The 14398-nt window shown below is 55.2% G+C and overlaps 1 protein-coding gene across 2 annotated transcripts in view; it reads right to left on the bottom strand.

Annotated features, from left to right (window-relative positions):
* SUGP2 (SURP and G-patch domain containing 2) overlaps positions 1-14362 on the bottom strand; it is a 32080-nt gene extending 17718 nt beyond the window's left edge. For both annotated transcript variants that reach the window (XM_037817983.1, XM_037817984.1), the window contains exons 1-4: positions 14243-14362; positions 13724-13848; positions 6328-6459; positions 1824-3413 (exon numbers count right to left, since the gene is read on the bottom strand). In XM_037817983.1, the coding sequence (XP_037673911.1) occupies positions 1824-3413; positions 6328-6448 (1711 nt within the window). In that variant the 5' untranslated portion in view covers positions 6449-6459; positions 13724-13848; positions 14243-14362. The remainder of the gene's footprint in view (positions 1-1823; positions 3414-6327; positions 6460-13723; positions 13849-14242) is intronic.
* Between the last annotated feature and the right edge of the window lie 36 nt (positions 14363-14398).

Consider the following 14398-nt stretch of genomic DNA (forward strand, 5'->3'; position numbering starts at 1 on the left):
TCACCCACCGGCGGCCTCTCCACAGGGGCCGGCACGTTCTGGCGACCACTGGCCCCGGGAATTTGCATTTCTATCCAATCACGCTTCTGTTGGCTCTCATTTTACAGAACCGCTCGTTTTCACGTAACTTCACAGAAGAACGAGTGGTTCAAAATCAGGATGTTCCCATGGCCACGACACCCTAGGCCGCTGCCACCACCCCCCAGCTGAGGGTGCAAAAAGGCGCCATAAGGCTGGGCCAGAAAGGGGGTCACAGCGTTGGCCCAGCAATTCTACGCCTGAGAACGTATCTTTAGAGGAGAATTTAAAAACAAAAGATGAAAAGTAGTAAAAATCACTAAGTTCAACCAAAGCACGTGCCGTGCCCCTGCCCAAAGACGCCACCGCAACGTTTCTAGTAACGTAACGGAAACCGGCAGCAGGGCCCCCGCACCCACTGAGCGTCAGGGGAGACCCCTGCCCCTGACCCCTGCCCACCCAGACGTCTAAATGCCCCACCTGGATGTGGAGCCGCGCCTGGCAGATGGGAATCAACCTGCCAGGAACACAGGCGCCACGAGCTGGGGAGCCCAAGGTGACCCCTGACCCATGTGGCTGCGGAAGCCTCCGGTAAAAGGCAGCGAGTGCAGCATGAAGGGAAAGGGGGGCTCTCCTTGCGGGCAGCACTGCGAGGCAGCAAAGGCTGCAGAACAGAGAGGTTGTGTGGGGGCCGGAAGGTTAACAGTGGTTTTCTATGGGTGGTAGATCTAGCAAAGATTTCTCTTCCTTTGTACTCTTTAAAAATAAACATGCAAGTTTTGTAAAAGTTTAAATACATATAGTCTTTATATGTGCATACACACATACGTTTACAAAGAAAAACCCCACTGTGAGAGCTGGAAGGGCAGCACACGCCATGCTGTCGGACCCATGTCCCACCCTCCTCCCATCTGGGGAGGGTGGGAGCCGCCTGCAGAAGGGGAGCGGCCCGGCCACCCCCACGTGGGGGGACTTCAGAGAGTCGGGCGTGGCCAGAGCTCCGGGAGCAGCTGAAGGAAAGGGATGAAGGAACAAATGAGACTTCCTGTGTGGCTGGAGCAATGGAAGCCGAGGCCACATTCCTTCCCGACACAGACAGGAAAGGGTGTTTCCACCTGGGCACAGGCATGAGAGGGAGCTGGACCTTGCCCCTCATGGCTCTCTCACGGCTCCCTCACGGCGCCCTCGTGGCCCCTGGGACGTCTGGCCAGACCAGGTGAGGACGCGGGCTGGGCAGGTACCCTCCCCATCCACCCTACCTGGCTGGCTGCTTCCTGGGCTCAGCACAGCCTGAGGGCACTCCTGGGTTCCCCTGGACCCCAGCACAAAGGTGGGGAGGTCACAGGGTCACCTCCCCTGGCAAGCAGGGGTCTCCTGGGAGGCTGGGCCCAGAGTTATTCTCCCTCCTAGTAATACCTTGGACGGGGCCTGTGTCAGGATGGGGGCGCCTCACTGTGGCTTCAGGACAGCACAATCACCTCAAAAACAGAGGAAGAATTGTGTATGAATACATGTATGTTTTTCCTGGCAAGGGCCTCAGCCACTCACCAGAGCCTCAAAGGCGTCTGTCACTCCAAAATATCTAAAGACTTCTGTGGCAGACACATCCCTAACACGTGTTTCTGGAATGAGCAGCAGACACATAAACTGACCAATGTGTTTCCTACTAGAATCCTGATTTCTTTTCACTCGGCGGAGGTGCGTCTAACCTGTGTGAAAACGTCAATCAGGTTAAGACATGTTACCAAAAGAAACAGCAAAAGCAATGAGCCACAACACACAGGACGCCTGGCTGCTGTCCTTACCACCGCTGGGCCCTCCGGGAGCCTGGGCCGGGGCTTCGGGCTTGGCGGTGGGCACGGGCTCCTGGCGTGTGGGCTCCGGGCCGGCCCTCTTAACCTGCAGGGGGCAGCCGCTGCTGGTGAGCCAGGCCTTCAGGTGGTCGATGTACTCCCTTCCAAACAAAGTGGAGTCCTCGAAGTTTGGAAACGAAGCAGGAGAGGGGGCTATATCTTGGAGGCCGACGGCTTCCAGGATCTTCTCTTGCCGGAAAGACGAGGCCAGGGCGAAGGTCTGCCCCAGCAGGGCCAGCGACTTCCGGCAGAGGGAGCTGGTGGTCTCCAGGGCCAGCGCCAGGTCCAGGGGGCTGCTGAGGGTCTGCATCTTGATGCTGAGCTCGTAGGCGTTGCAGGCCATGAGCAGGGGCGTGACGCTCTTAAGGAGCCGGTCCTGAAGCCGCATGATGTACTTGTCGAAGGGCTTGATGACCTCAAAGAAGCAGTTTTTGGTTTTCACAGCACCTTTGTCTAAGAGCATGTTTAAAAACTCATTGTCAACCCTGGGTGTTTTCAAAGCAGAGTGCTTCAAAAATTTGATAGTAAAAAAGCAAAAATCTCTGTGCTCTGGTTTCAAGGAGCACTTGAACGAGGCAAGCATCTTAGCACAGGTTTCCGTTTCGAGCTCAAAGAGAGTCTGGAAGAGTTGGGAAAACCGGACGTCATCTTTTATGGTGTGGAACCCTGCCCATTTGATTATTTCTATCCCAAATCTTGAGAAGACGTCAGACTTGTCCACGAGATCAAAGCTCATCTTTCTCCGGGGGATCCGGATGTTCTTCAGATCAAGCCCCAGAGGAATCTTCTGAGCGGGGAACTGGATCTCTTCTGTGCCTGGGTTTGTCCCCAGGGTCACCTCAGGACCTGGGGTGGCTTTCTGGAGCTGGGTGGTGCCCTGAGTTTTGGGTGTAATGCGATTTATCGGGGGCAGCTTCTTTGTGCCCACGTTCCTCAGCGTTACCAGCTTCCCGATATCCCCTTTCACCTTGAGCACGCCCTGAGCCTCCCCCTTTCCAAGAAGGCTGCTCTCCTGGTCGGCGAGGCTGGAAGCCCGGCCCCTGCCCTGCCCCTGGCCACCAGCTCTGTGCCCCGACTCTGCCTCCCCCGGGGTGCCCGCGTCATAGCTGGGACTCTCCTTTCCCAGACACTCCTTATCGACGAGCCTGGAGGAGCCGAAGTCCCCCAGTAGTGCAGAAGGACCAAAATTAAACTCCTGTGGCCAAGAGGACTCTTGAGAAATGGGCTGACCAAAGTTTTGTTCCCAAGAGCCACGGAGTGCAAACTTCCAGTCCTGAGAACGGAAATGTCCCAGCTTCTGGTGGCCGAAGACCTGGTCCCGGGAGTCGGCCTGGGGGAATTCCAAGTCCCGGCCACAGTCTTTGCGGAAGTAGAGGTCATCACTCACAGAAGGGGTGCTCGGCCTGAAGGAAGGCCCGGGGAACACATCACCTCTACCGGTTTCTCGAGCGTGAGCGATGGAAGTGCCGAGGGAGAACCTGGCATCGCCGTGCACGTCATCGTACATGTCTGCTCTGGATCTTGGGACTGTCCTTAAGAGATCTGAAATAATCCAAAGAGAAACACAAAAGGGACTTTAGACGATGGTCACGGAACACCGGCCTGCAGGAGTGATTGATGAGGCTGTGGGGCTTCTCACAAATTAGTAACAGTTGCCAACGTTTATAATGTGAATGGTTTTGCTTATAAATCTGGACTTAATGTGTGTGAAACCAGGTGACCTGAGAGCAGTGGCCTGCATCTGACCCCAGCCCAGTCCACCGAGGGCAGGCAGCAGCCATCCCTCAGGCCCAGCACAGCCCACCGATGCCCCCTAGTGTCCCCGCTGGGGCAGGCTCCTCGCCCTGTCCCCATAGGCAACTGGGGCAACAACCAACTCAGGGAAGGGTGTGTGGTCCCCAAACCACCTGACTCTTGACTGCAGATGAAACACCACTGTTTCTATGTCTCCCGCAGAGCAGAAAGGCTGGTGGGGGCTGCCTGCCCTCATGCCTTCCTCAGGACTTCCCTGCCCACAGCCCACTGGGGGAGCAGGAATGGCTGACCCCTCGCCCACAAAGCACCCTGACAGGCCCACGACTGAGCGGCTGTTCAAAGCTGGTAGAGACAATCACTCCTGAAGGTCAGCCGAGCCAGTCGCACTCTCTCTGGAGCTGAGTGAAGAGACCGAGGCAGCCAGGTTCTGCTGAAGGCAGCAGCTGGCAGAGCCACATCGAGGGATGCCAGGACACAAGGGGACGGGTGTGCTGTCTGCCCTCCTCTGGGCAAGGAGGAGGACAGGGCTGCGTGTCTGCATTTGCGGCTACACTCGTGGAGAAACTGCATGGCGCTGGGGAAGGAAGCTGCCCGAGAAGCTGTTCACTGAATGTCTTTTTAGCCATCTGGCTTTTGAATCAGAATCTATTACTTATTCCAAAAACCAAATGAAAACAGAAACACAGAAGTGATGCCAGCAGGCAGCACTGGGCTGGAGAGGCCACAGGAAGCCAAAGCCTGTGCAAATGTAGGTTCATGTGTTCAAGCATTTGCTGAGCACCTGCTGTGTGCGGGCGCTACTCCCGATGTGCAAGTTACAGTGGAGAAGGGAGCACAGCCAAGTTCCTGCTCTCTAGAGCAGACACCCCAAGGGAGGGAGCCCAACAAGGAAGAGAAATGCATTAGGTGTAAGTCAGCACCAAGAATAAGGGCCCAGCAGACTGGCCGGAGAGGAAGGGGTGCCCTCGTCAGACAGGCTAGTCGAGGAGGCTGCTCTGACAGCAGCACACATGAGCTGCAGTCTGCAGAAAGTGAGGGGCCAGGCCGAGCGGCTGGGGGGAAGGTCTACCAGGAGCAGCTGATGGAGGGGGCCCGAGGGCAGCTCCAAAAGGTGGCTACACAACCCAGGGCCCCACCCTGTGCATCCTGATTTAATTAGGATGGGGTACAACCTGGACCTCAGGATTTTTAAAAGGTCCCCGGATGATTCTACAGAGAAGCACAGCTGGGGAACCACCGTGGGTCCTGGAGGAGGGGCCGCAGCGTCAGAGCTACAGCATGGCAGCTGATTTGGCCTGACAAGGCTTCCCACTGGCCTGTTAAAATGATGCAGTCAAATGCAGGGTCGAGATGAGATACAGAGAAAGAACAACCACTACCAGTGCAGCTTCTGTGACAAAGAGATGTTTCCAGAACAATCTAGTGTCCTGCTGGGTCTCTCATTCCACCTCCCACACCCCATCTTTCTTTTGGGAAGAAAACACAGATTAGAGTGTAGAGTCGACAGATAAAGATGAACGGAGATTTCCCCCTCCACGCGTACACGTTAACACATATGTATGTACCTGGGACTGTGCAAAAGTCCTGTGGCTAACGGAACGAAGGACACAAAGCATCAGGGATATGGTCATTTCCAAGGGGGTAAAGGAGGTGGGTAAGAAGCTGCTCACATTTTACTCTTCCCTACTCCTTAATTGTTCAAATCTCTTACAACAGGATGGTTTTGTGCATTACTCAATTGTTGAAACTCCGGCTCTAGAGAGGAGCTCTGAGCCTTGATTTCTCAGCTCCAAAGCGAGTAGTAAGCTCTGTGGACCCCGAGCATCCGGACTCAGCAGCCAGCACTGAGAACAGCCCTTGGCGCCAGAGACGGGCGGTAGCCAGCAGCACTGCGGGGGGCCGGCCTCATGGGAGGCGTACAAAGCCCGCTACGGGGCATGGCTGGGCAGCTCCACCAGCGTGGAGAGGCACCGGGGGAAGGCGTCTGTCGGAGCAGAGGAAGCGCAGGCATCACCGTGTCCCTGAAGCAGGAGGTGTGGGGCAGGAGCTGAGAGGAATCCCTGGGGATCCTGCAACCTCTTTGGCCATCATTTGCGGTTTTATTTCTGGTTTTGTTTTTTAATTTTGCTGGCATGGCAAGTCAAAACTTTCAGAGGGGACGTTTTCAGACAGGGCTTGCCCTCGGCAGCTCCAGAGGCCCCAGTGCTCCCTCCTGTCACCCACCTGGTCTGAAGCACATAGTGCATCACCTTATCACCGGACTCTTCCGGCCCTCACCTGAGGACAGAAGCCAGCAATGGGGAGCCCCAAGGTTTCAAGCAGAGCCTTGGCCCCGATCAGAGGGGAGTGAGGCAGGGTGACGGCCAAGCTGGGGGGTGCTGCTGCAACCCAGGTGGGAGCTGCTAAGAGCCTGAATCTGGGGGCAGGAGACTCACTCCAGAACCCTCTGTGGGGTGGGGGCTGTGTCTCAGGGAGGAGAGGTGCAGCAGCAGTCTCAGCTCCCTAGAAATTCCAGATAGGACAGTACTCCCTTCTGTGTAAGGGTTTGACAGGTAGACCAGGAAAAAACTTTATCTCCCACTGGCAAACAGGGAAAGTAAGAGTAATAATGGTTTTATGGTTTACCCAAGGCATGAAAATCCTCTTACCTGTCTCCCAGTCACCCATCCCTGCAAACCCCCCAAAAGCCACTTAAATTCACCTTGAGCTTTAAACTGGAGAGCTTCGCCTACAGCCTCGCCGCTGGGGTCTGTGTGATAGCGTTTGGCTTTTTCTTGTAACACAGCATCCAAACTCTCCTGCGTGATCCGCCTGGCTGCCATGTTTCCCGGACCTGTGGGGAAGGGGAAAAAGACACTAAGACGAGCAACCGAGACTCCCCGTTGCACCCAAGCCCTGGAGCCCAAGGATCTGCAGCCTTATCTGGTGTGATGGTCCCAGAGCTGGCGGCCCTCTTCTAAGGAGGCTCCTGCCCGCGGGAAGCTCACGGGCGCACTGGCTGAAAAGCAGCAAGACCCGCCTCGGCAAAGTGAGCTCGGACAAATCATTTTGCTCCTCTGCACACATCTCCTTGGAATCCATTCGAAGAGGCTGAATGGAAGCCTCCCTATCTCCTGGGGTGGCTACAGGATGGTGTGAATCACCACAAGGAACCGAACAGAGCAGCGGGGTGGGGAGTGGGAGGGTAACTCGCCCGCGGTGGCTAGGGAAGGCTGACTGTTTTCCCTTCACAGATGGAGGCAGAGAGCTTGGAGAACTGACTTCCACAAGGGCCTCTCAACTGGTGAGCGGTGGAGCCCCAGACGAGTGATGACGATGAAGGCCAGCCTTTACTGGGGCTCCCTCCACCCAGGCCCTGTGTAAGGGGGACACACACCCACTCCCACTTCTTGCAACAACCCCCCAAAAAGGAGGAAACCTGCTACGAATGACCAAGGTCAGACAGTGGGGACTCAAGCCTAGATGCAACCCCAAGGGGTGGGGCTGTGCACTTAATCACAAGGATGACCCGAGACTGCCCCTCCTGCCTCATCTCTTACAGCCAGCCATCACCCCCATCGCCCAGCCATCCGCACTTTCCCTAGGGCGCCCCTTGTTCTCCTCCAGGGTCTCAGGGCACACTGCCTGGGATCAAGTCCCAGCTCTGCCCTTTCCTCGGCAAGGGCCTTAAGTCGTCCGCACCTCCATTCCTGCCCCCTGTGAAACAGGCCTGTCAGAAAAAGAAACCACCAGGGGACTTGCCGCAGAGACAAGAACAAAGTTTTACTGAGCAGAAGCAACGTGCGCGTGTGGCTGAGCCTACAAGTGGCACCTGCTGGAGGGCTGGGGCTGGGGGCAGCTCGTGGGCCACCCCGGGCTCGGGCTGCCTGGGGAGGGCGTGGGTGTTGCCGGGAGTGGTTTCGGAGCGGGGCGTCCTCGGACACAGCCGGCCAGTTCAGATCCACAGAGGCAGGATGTTCGTCAGTGGACCTTCTGTGGCTGCCTTAAACTGGTTCTTCCTGGTCTTGCAGTTGTGTGCCCAGAAATGTCCTGGGCACGCAGGAGATCACCGGTGTGTCGAGCTGGAGAGGCTTTCCAGTTGGTTTCACTGGATTCCCAGTCGACTGGGTTCTCCCCTGATGATGTGAGAGCTCGAGCAAGTCAAGACAGGTAGCGTAGTCCTAACCATCCTGTTTTCACATTCCCACCTTTTGGTCGAGGGTCTCTCGAGACTACCTGAAGACCCAGGGGGACCCTCTTGTTGGTTAAGGCTGTGAGCCAGCGGGAGGATGACGGGGCGGAAGAGGAGCAGGTGCCCAAGCAGTCGGGGGAGACTGGGGGCCACCACCAAGTGCCGGTGGGCAGCAAGCCCCTGAAGGACCCCCGGGGTCCCCTGGACAAAGGTTCATGTCTTGCAGCCACTTGGCCTGCCTGTAGACTTCCTGAACATTCGTCTCAACCTGTCCTGAGGTGTTAATCCAGATACACCAGGAAGTGCTGGTGACGGCACACACACACCTCCTTCTTCAGCTAAAAGGTAATCCAGGGCCAGTTGATCACCCATGACTGCGTTGGCTAGAGAATTTCAGGAGATGTACAGGCCTTGGCGGGCCTTACTGGTCTGCTGGGCTAGCGTTTCAAGGGTAGAGGTAAGGCTAAAGAGTTTGTTCACGACAGGTGAAGCTACCGCCCGGGGCGGGGAGACCAAGCATGGTTTTAATTCCAGCAAGAACTAGCCCAGTGGCTGCTTGGGGGTCTGAGATGCCCAATGATGCAGCTCCCTGTAGAGTACACTGTTAAGGCAGCGGAAGGCGAGTGCTCCAGGAGGCAGGCAGGCAGTAGCAGCATGACAGGGAGACTTAAGAGGATTTATTATCGAGGTGCTGATGTGAGATTACACTGAGTCCAGTCGGAAATGAGGGAAGAGGGATGAGAGTCTAACATCTCTATGAGTTGACTGGGGGTAGGGGGGGGTCTCTGACATTAGCCTTGGTAAGATTTAAGATTCCTACCAACGCATTTATGGTGGTTTCATTGCCAGAGCTTGATTCAGCAAAGAGACGATCAGCTGTTTGGAAACTAGAGTCTAATTTTTCATCTGGCAGGACAAGGAAATGGGATTTGTGCTCTGAGCTCAGCATTTTTAACTTGCAGTGAGCAAGGCACAAAGAATGTCATGTTGAGGCTGGGGATCTGGGGTCCGCTGGAAATGCTAGAGAGGGGAACCCCAATAGGTGTGGGATTGGAACTTTGGGGGTTGGCATAACAGATCCAATAGTTAAACTTCTGGGAGAACTGGAGAAGAGCACTATTAGCCCAAGTACCTGAAACGGTGGAGTAACAGGATGACGGAAGGAACCAAAGGGTCTGAAATCTGGCTATTCACTGTGAACTGGTAACTGAGAACAGGTCAGCTTAAGGAGACCAGGTACAGGAGAGCAGGTTATGAAGACCCAGAGAAGGGCAGTGGTGCTGAGACAGAAGGAGGTAACAGGGCCAGCAAGTCTTCCGTCACCCGGGAAGATTGTGCGTTTAAAATGACCAAGGAGAGATGAGATTTTAAGTATACTCAGCCCACATCCAGGGTCTGGAAAAGCAGTTCACTACAACGTCGGCGGCCTCTATTCAGTGCTCATCCAGGTCTTGGAACGCAGATACTTCTGATGCCAGTGGCTTCTGGATCTTACTAAGTTGTAGGGTCAGGTCTCTGTAGGTGGGATGTCCGGGCAGGGGATGGCACTTTCTTCAGGTGTGACAGCTGTATCCAGGTGTCAAAGACTTTCCGTTTCACTGCAGGAATGGTCTGGAGAACTAGGCCTGGTCCTCTCCGGCGTGGCCCGAGGGAGCATTTTCTTAGGTGACCTTTTCAATATGCCCAGTCACTGGGGTGCACTGGGAGGCCTGGAGCCACAGGCGGACCTGTAGAGGCAGACTCGGAAACGGTCTTGCCCAAGTCGGGTATCATTTAGGGTCGTTTCTGGCAGGAGGAGGACAGGGTGGCTTGAGTTTCCACTGTTTAGGCCCATGGAAAAAGGGGCACTGGCTTCCTGTGAGTCCTTCATAAGGGGACAACTTGCGTGACCCAAAAGGTCTTCCTGGGAGCTTCAAGAGGACTAGAGGCAGGACTTTTGTCCAGGGCAGGGAGAACCGTTCAGGAAGTTTTCCTAACTGAGTCTGAACCACACCACTGGTGCGTTCCACCAAGCCTGAAGGCTGTGGGTGATTGGTGCTGTGGAGCTGCTGTAAGACCAGGGGAAAGAAAGCAACCCCACGAGGGGCTGCCCTATAAAATGAGTATGCCCACGGCTTTGGATTTCTCTGGGGACACCCCAACAGGGAACACTCTTTTCTATTACAGTTTTAGCTACACAAGTAGCTGTAGCTTTCTAACCAAAAAGCTTCAACCCACAGAGAAAATATACAGACCCTAACTAGACAACACTTGCAGCCATGACAGGGAGTAGATGAAGTCAATGTGTCACCTTGAATGGGCCTCTGGGAGGGGGGACGTACCAGGTGCAGGGCAGAAAAGTGTGGCAGAGTTACGGTGGTGACAAACTGTGCATAAACTTACTGCTTGCTGGGCAGCTTTCCCAAATCTCCCCTGCCAGTATTTTAGGGCTAGATCTTTGAGTTTTTCTGGCCCCTAGTGAGTACAGTAATGTGGGAACCTCATCGTTGGAAATGTAAGCACTTCTGATAAGACTACAAGTCCATCTGTCCTTTCCATGGCCCCATTTGAGGATCCTGGGCCCCTCCCTCTACTCGTATTTTATTTAAAGCAAATAAAGGCCATTAAGTCATCTTTTTCATTTCTTAGGCAGGAGCCATCAGTGTACTGAACTATATCAGGATTTTTCAATGGTATTTCACTCAAGTCTGGCCTAGGGAACAAAATACTACCGGGCAATGTTATGCCATCATATTCACCACCATCATCACAGATCATTTTGGGGAGGAAAGTGGCAGGGCTGAGTGTCTTAACTCGCCTAGTGGAGAGATTTGGGGCACTGAGAAGGCATGCTACAGGGCTTGCAAGGCAACGAGCAGAAAAATGCTGAGTATGGTAGCTGCCGAGTAAGGCTTCTATGGCACAGGGGACAAGAGCTGCTGAACGGGAGTCCTGGGGGACTGCAGACACTGCATCCCCAGCTGGGCAGCAGCACTGACCGCCTGAGGGCTGGGAAGAAGGCCCTCTGCAATGGCACCCAGGGTCCCGCTGAGTAGCCAAAGGGCTGAAGGTGTCATGCATGCTTTGGGGTGAAGACCCCACCTGCATTCCCTCCTTTTTCAGTCTCAAAAAGAAAAGGAACTGGGTAATTTGGAAGTCCAGGGAAAGGTGGCTGATGAGGGCGTGCTGAGGATGTGAATGGTGGTTAAAGGCGGTTACCTCGGGAGAAGGGTTCTTGGTGGTCATTTTTGCGGGAGTTCGTGTGAGGGCCGGGCAATTACTGTGGATCAGAAATAAATGGCCAGCAGGACCCCCATACGTCCTAAAAGTGCTCGAAGCTGCCTGCTGTTTGGTGGCGGGTGCGAGAAAGCATAAACTCCTTGGAGCTGTCTAAAGAGAGCCGCTGACAGATACAATATGTCTGACGGATCTGACAGTAGGCTTAGTAAACTGATTTTTCAAGAGGAGCTTTGTGTCTTTTGAGGGCTAAAGCAATCAGTAGCTGTAAAAAATCCTTTAGACTGACATAATGGCGAGAGGACAGACTAGTAGATCATTTGCACATTGCACAAGAGTGGATCCCGTGGAAGAAAGGCCAGACGGGACGTGACGAAGGATTTGGGAAAAGCAGGAAGGGGATTTGGTGTACCCTTGAGGGAGAACGTTCCAGTGTACTGACGGCTATCCCAGGTGAGGGCAAAGAGGTACAGGCTTTCAGGAGACACTGACAGAGTAAAGGGCTCTACAGAGACTGATGCAAGTGAAGAATTTAGACTTGGGAGGGATGAGGTGAAGAAGGGTGTGGGATTAGGCACAACGGGTATTTGGGAAATCACAATGGAGTTACAAGCTCGGCGATCACAGACGTGCAGCCATCCGCCACCACCAGGTTTTCCAACAGGGAATATGGGGTGTTACAGGGGCCAGTACAGGCAAGACCGAGACCTTTGGAGAGAAGATTCTGAGTGATGAGTTGGGCGCCTTCAACAGCTGATGAGCTGAGAGGCTCTTGGGGGAGGGATTTATTGGGGTCACCTTGAACTGTGATGGGGCACTATTCCAACATCAGGAGTCGAGGGCCCACAATTCAGATGGGACAGGGAGAACACCAGTCAAGGGAGATGGCTGAGACGATGCCTATACCCACGATGGGGTATGATCAGCCGCCAGCGCTATCAAGGACAGTGGGGACAATCTGGCCCATGGGCTGGAACTAGAGGAACACATGAAACCATGATGAACAGTCATAGCCCAGGAGGCAAGTGTCAGAGGTAGAAGACAGTGGGAAAGGGTGAGTTCCTTTAAGGCCTCCAAGTATAAAGGGAAGAGGCTGGGAAACAGGTACAGAGAAGGGGCGACTGGCAACCCCGACTAGGGTGATGGTTCATGTGCCCATGGGACAATAGTGTGGGATTTGGGAGGACAAAGCAGCCTCAGAGTCTACAAGAACGGAGAGGGGCAACCACACAGTTAGGGGAATGTCTCCGAGGGATGCAACACTGACTGTGCTCACTGGGTAGATCCCTGTCCCCTCGGAGTGAGTAGCATGAAGGGGGGATTACAAAGGGGAGCTCTTTAGGGGAACAGTGGTTTTGCCATGGTTTAAAGTTGAGCAGGTGGCAGGGGCATTAGGTTTCAGTTTCTTAGGACATTCATTCTTCCAAAGACCTGGCGCTTTAAGTAATGGCAGGCGCCTAGTTTAGGGGCTCCAGGTGTGCCCACTATAACATCTGCTGATCGAGGAAGTGGTGTGCGACTAGCGTAGACTTCAGGGTGTTTTCCTTCTAACAACATAGGGTGTCATTAACTAATGCTCCAGGATGGCTGAGTTAGCTCAGAACCGGCATCACAACTTTTGGTGAATTGGGAATAGTACTCATAAATGGATTCTCCCTCTTTCTGCTTAATTCTTGGGACTCTGGACAGGCCGAAGGGCCAGGGAGGAGCAGATTTTATGGTCCTGGAAGGGCATTTGGGGGCTGGGAAGCCATTTCCCAGTGTGTCAGAATTTCAGTCATATTTAGGGTTTGAGCTAAAGTTGGCAATGCTGGCTGACGTGAACCAATGCTCAGCATGCCCATGCTGACAAAGTCAGTAAAGGTCAGGATTACCGGGTTTGTGGGTGAGAGAGAGAATCTCAAATCAGTGCTGGAAAGCTGTGAGATCTTCCCAGAGAATGGGGAGACGCTTAGCAAAACTGGTTTTGCTGAAAAAAATAAAGGAATAATGAGTCACTATGACTTCTGTTCCACTCTCATTCTCAGCCACTTTAGCTCTGATTTTGAAGGGGAACGCTGGGGCTGGGTCAGGTGGGCTGGCTTTTAACGGGCCTGGCAGTGGCGGCGCAGGAGGGCATTTGGGTTTAGGGAGGGGAGGACACAGGGGTTTGGGTGGCACAACGGGAGAAGGAGCTAAAGCAGCAGCAGGAGCAGCAGCAAGGGCCCAGATTTTGCTTTCAGTTTGTGACACGAGATTGTGGGCTTGCATTGTTACGTTTTTTCATTGTTTCACCCAGTGACTCTAACTGAGCTTTATGCTCCCTCTCAGTCATCTCCAGTAACCATATATTACAGGTGTCCCGCTTGGCAAGTTTTCCCCCCGAGATAATGAAGTTGAGCGCGATCACAGGAGCCCGGTGTTAACCGGCCATTCAATTAAGGCTCACTGAAGGTTAGCTGAGCCCATTTACTAAGACAGTTGCAACCAATGGCATCAAAATTCCTACATGTATGATGAGCAGCCGTTTGGAACCCGAGATTCCCTGAGGGGGCCTGAGTTGATGCTTTATTGCCCATAACCCAAGAATAATAAAACAAATCAGCTCCTAGTCGGTGCTACAAGCGTGAACCGCAAAACGCCTCACCAGGCTACCTGCTCAACGAGGGGAATCGAGACCTGGACCCAAAGAGACGGGAGTTCCCGGTCCCCGCTGGAATTTCCGACTCACCTCACCGAAGGTCCCGAAGAGGACGGGGTTCGGGGGGCTCGGGGGGCTCCCGGGGGCCGGCGCTGGCAGCTGGATCCCACTCCCGACACCACAATTGTCAGAAAGGAGAAACAACGGGGGCCTCGCTGCCAAGACAAGAATAAGGCTTTTCTGAGCAAGGGCCCCTCGCATGTGGGGCGCGGCCCTGCTGCTGCTGCCTTCCTTTTTCCCGGGAGACCTTGACGGCGGGGTGCAGGGGGGCGCAGCGCCCCGCTCCGCCCCGGCCGCCGTTATCGCCCCGCCAGCGGCCGCCGCGCCGGGCCCGGGCGGAATGAATGAACGCGGGACCCACGCGGCCCCTCGGGCACGGCCCGACTTCGCACGCCTCCGCGGACCCCGACGAGAGGGCTCCGGGCCCAGGAGGCCTCGACGCGATCCCCGGGCCGCCGCCGCCACCGCCGCCGCGCAGCCAGAGGGCCGAGCCCCGCACCCCGGGGTCCTCCCGCCGCCGCCGCCGCCGCCGCCGGGGCAGGGCCTCACCCCGAGCCCACCGCGCGCGGAGCCGCCCCCGCCGCCGCCTCAGGCTCCTCAGCCGCCACCACCGCGCGAGGCGGGGACATGCAAATGACCAACGGTCTCTGCAGCGCCGCGCCGCGCAGGCGCAGGACGCCGTCGGGTCCTTCTGCGCAAGCGCGC

Source organism: Choloepus didactylus, chromosome 25, assembly GCF_015220235.1.
Source record: "Choloepus didactylus isolate mChoDid1 chromosome 25, mChoDid1.pri, whole genome shotgun sequence".
Classification (NCBI taxonomy): Eukaryota; Metazoa; Chordata; class Mammalia; order Pilosa; family Megalonychidae; genus Choloepus; species Choloepus didactylus.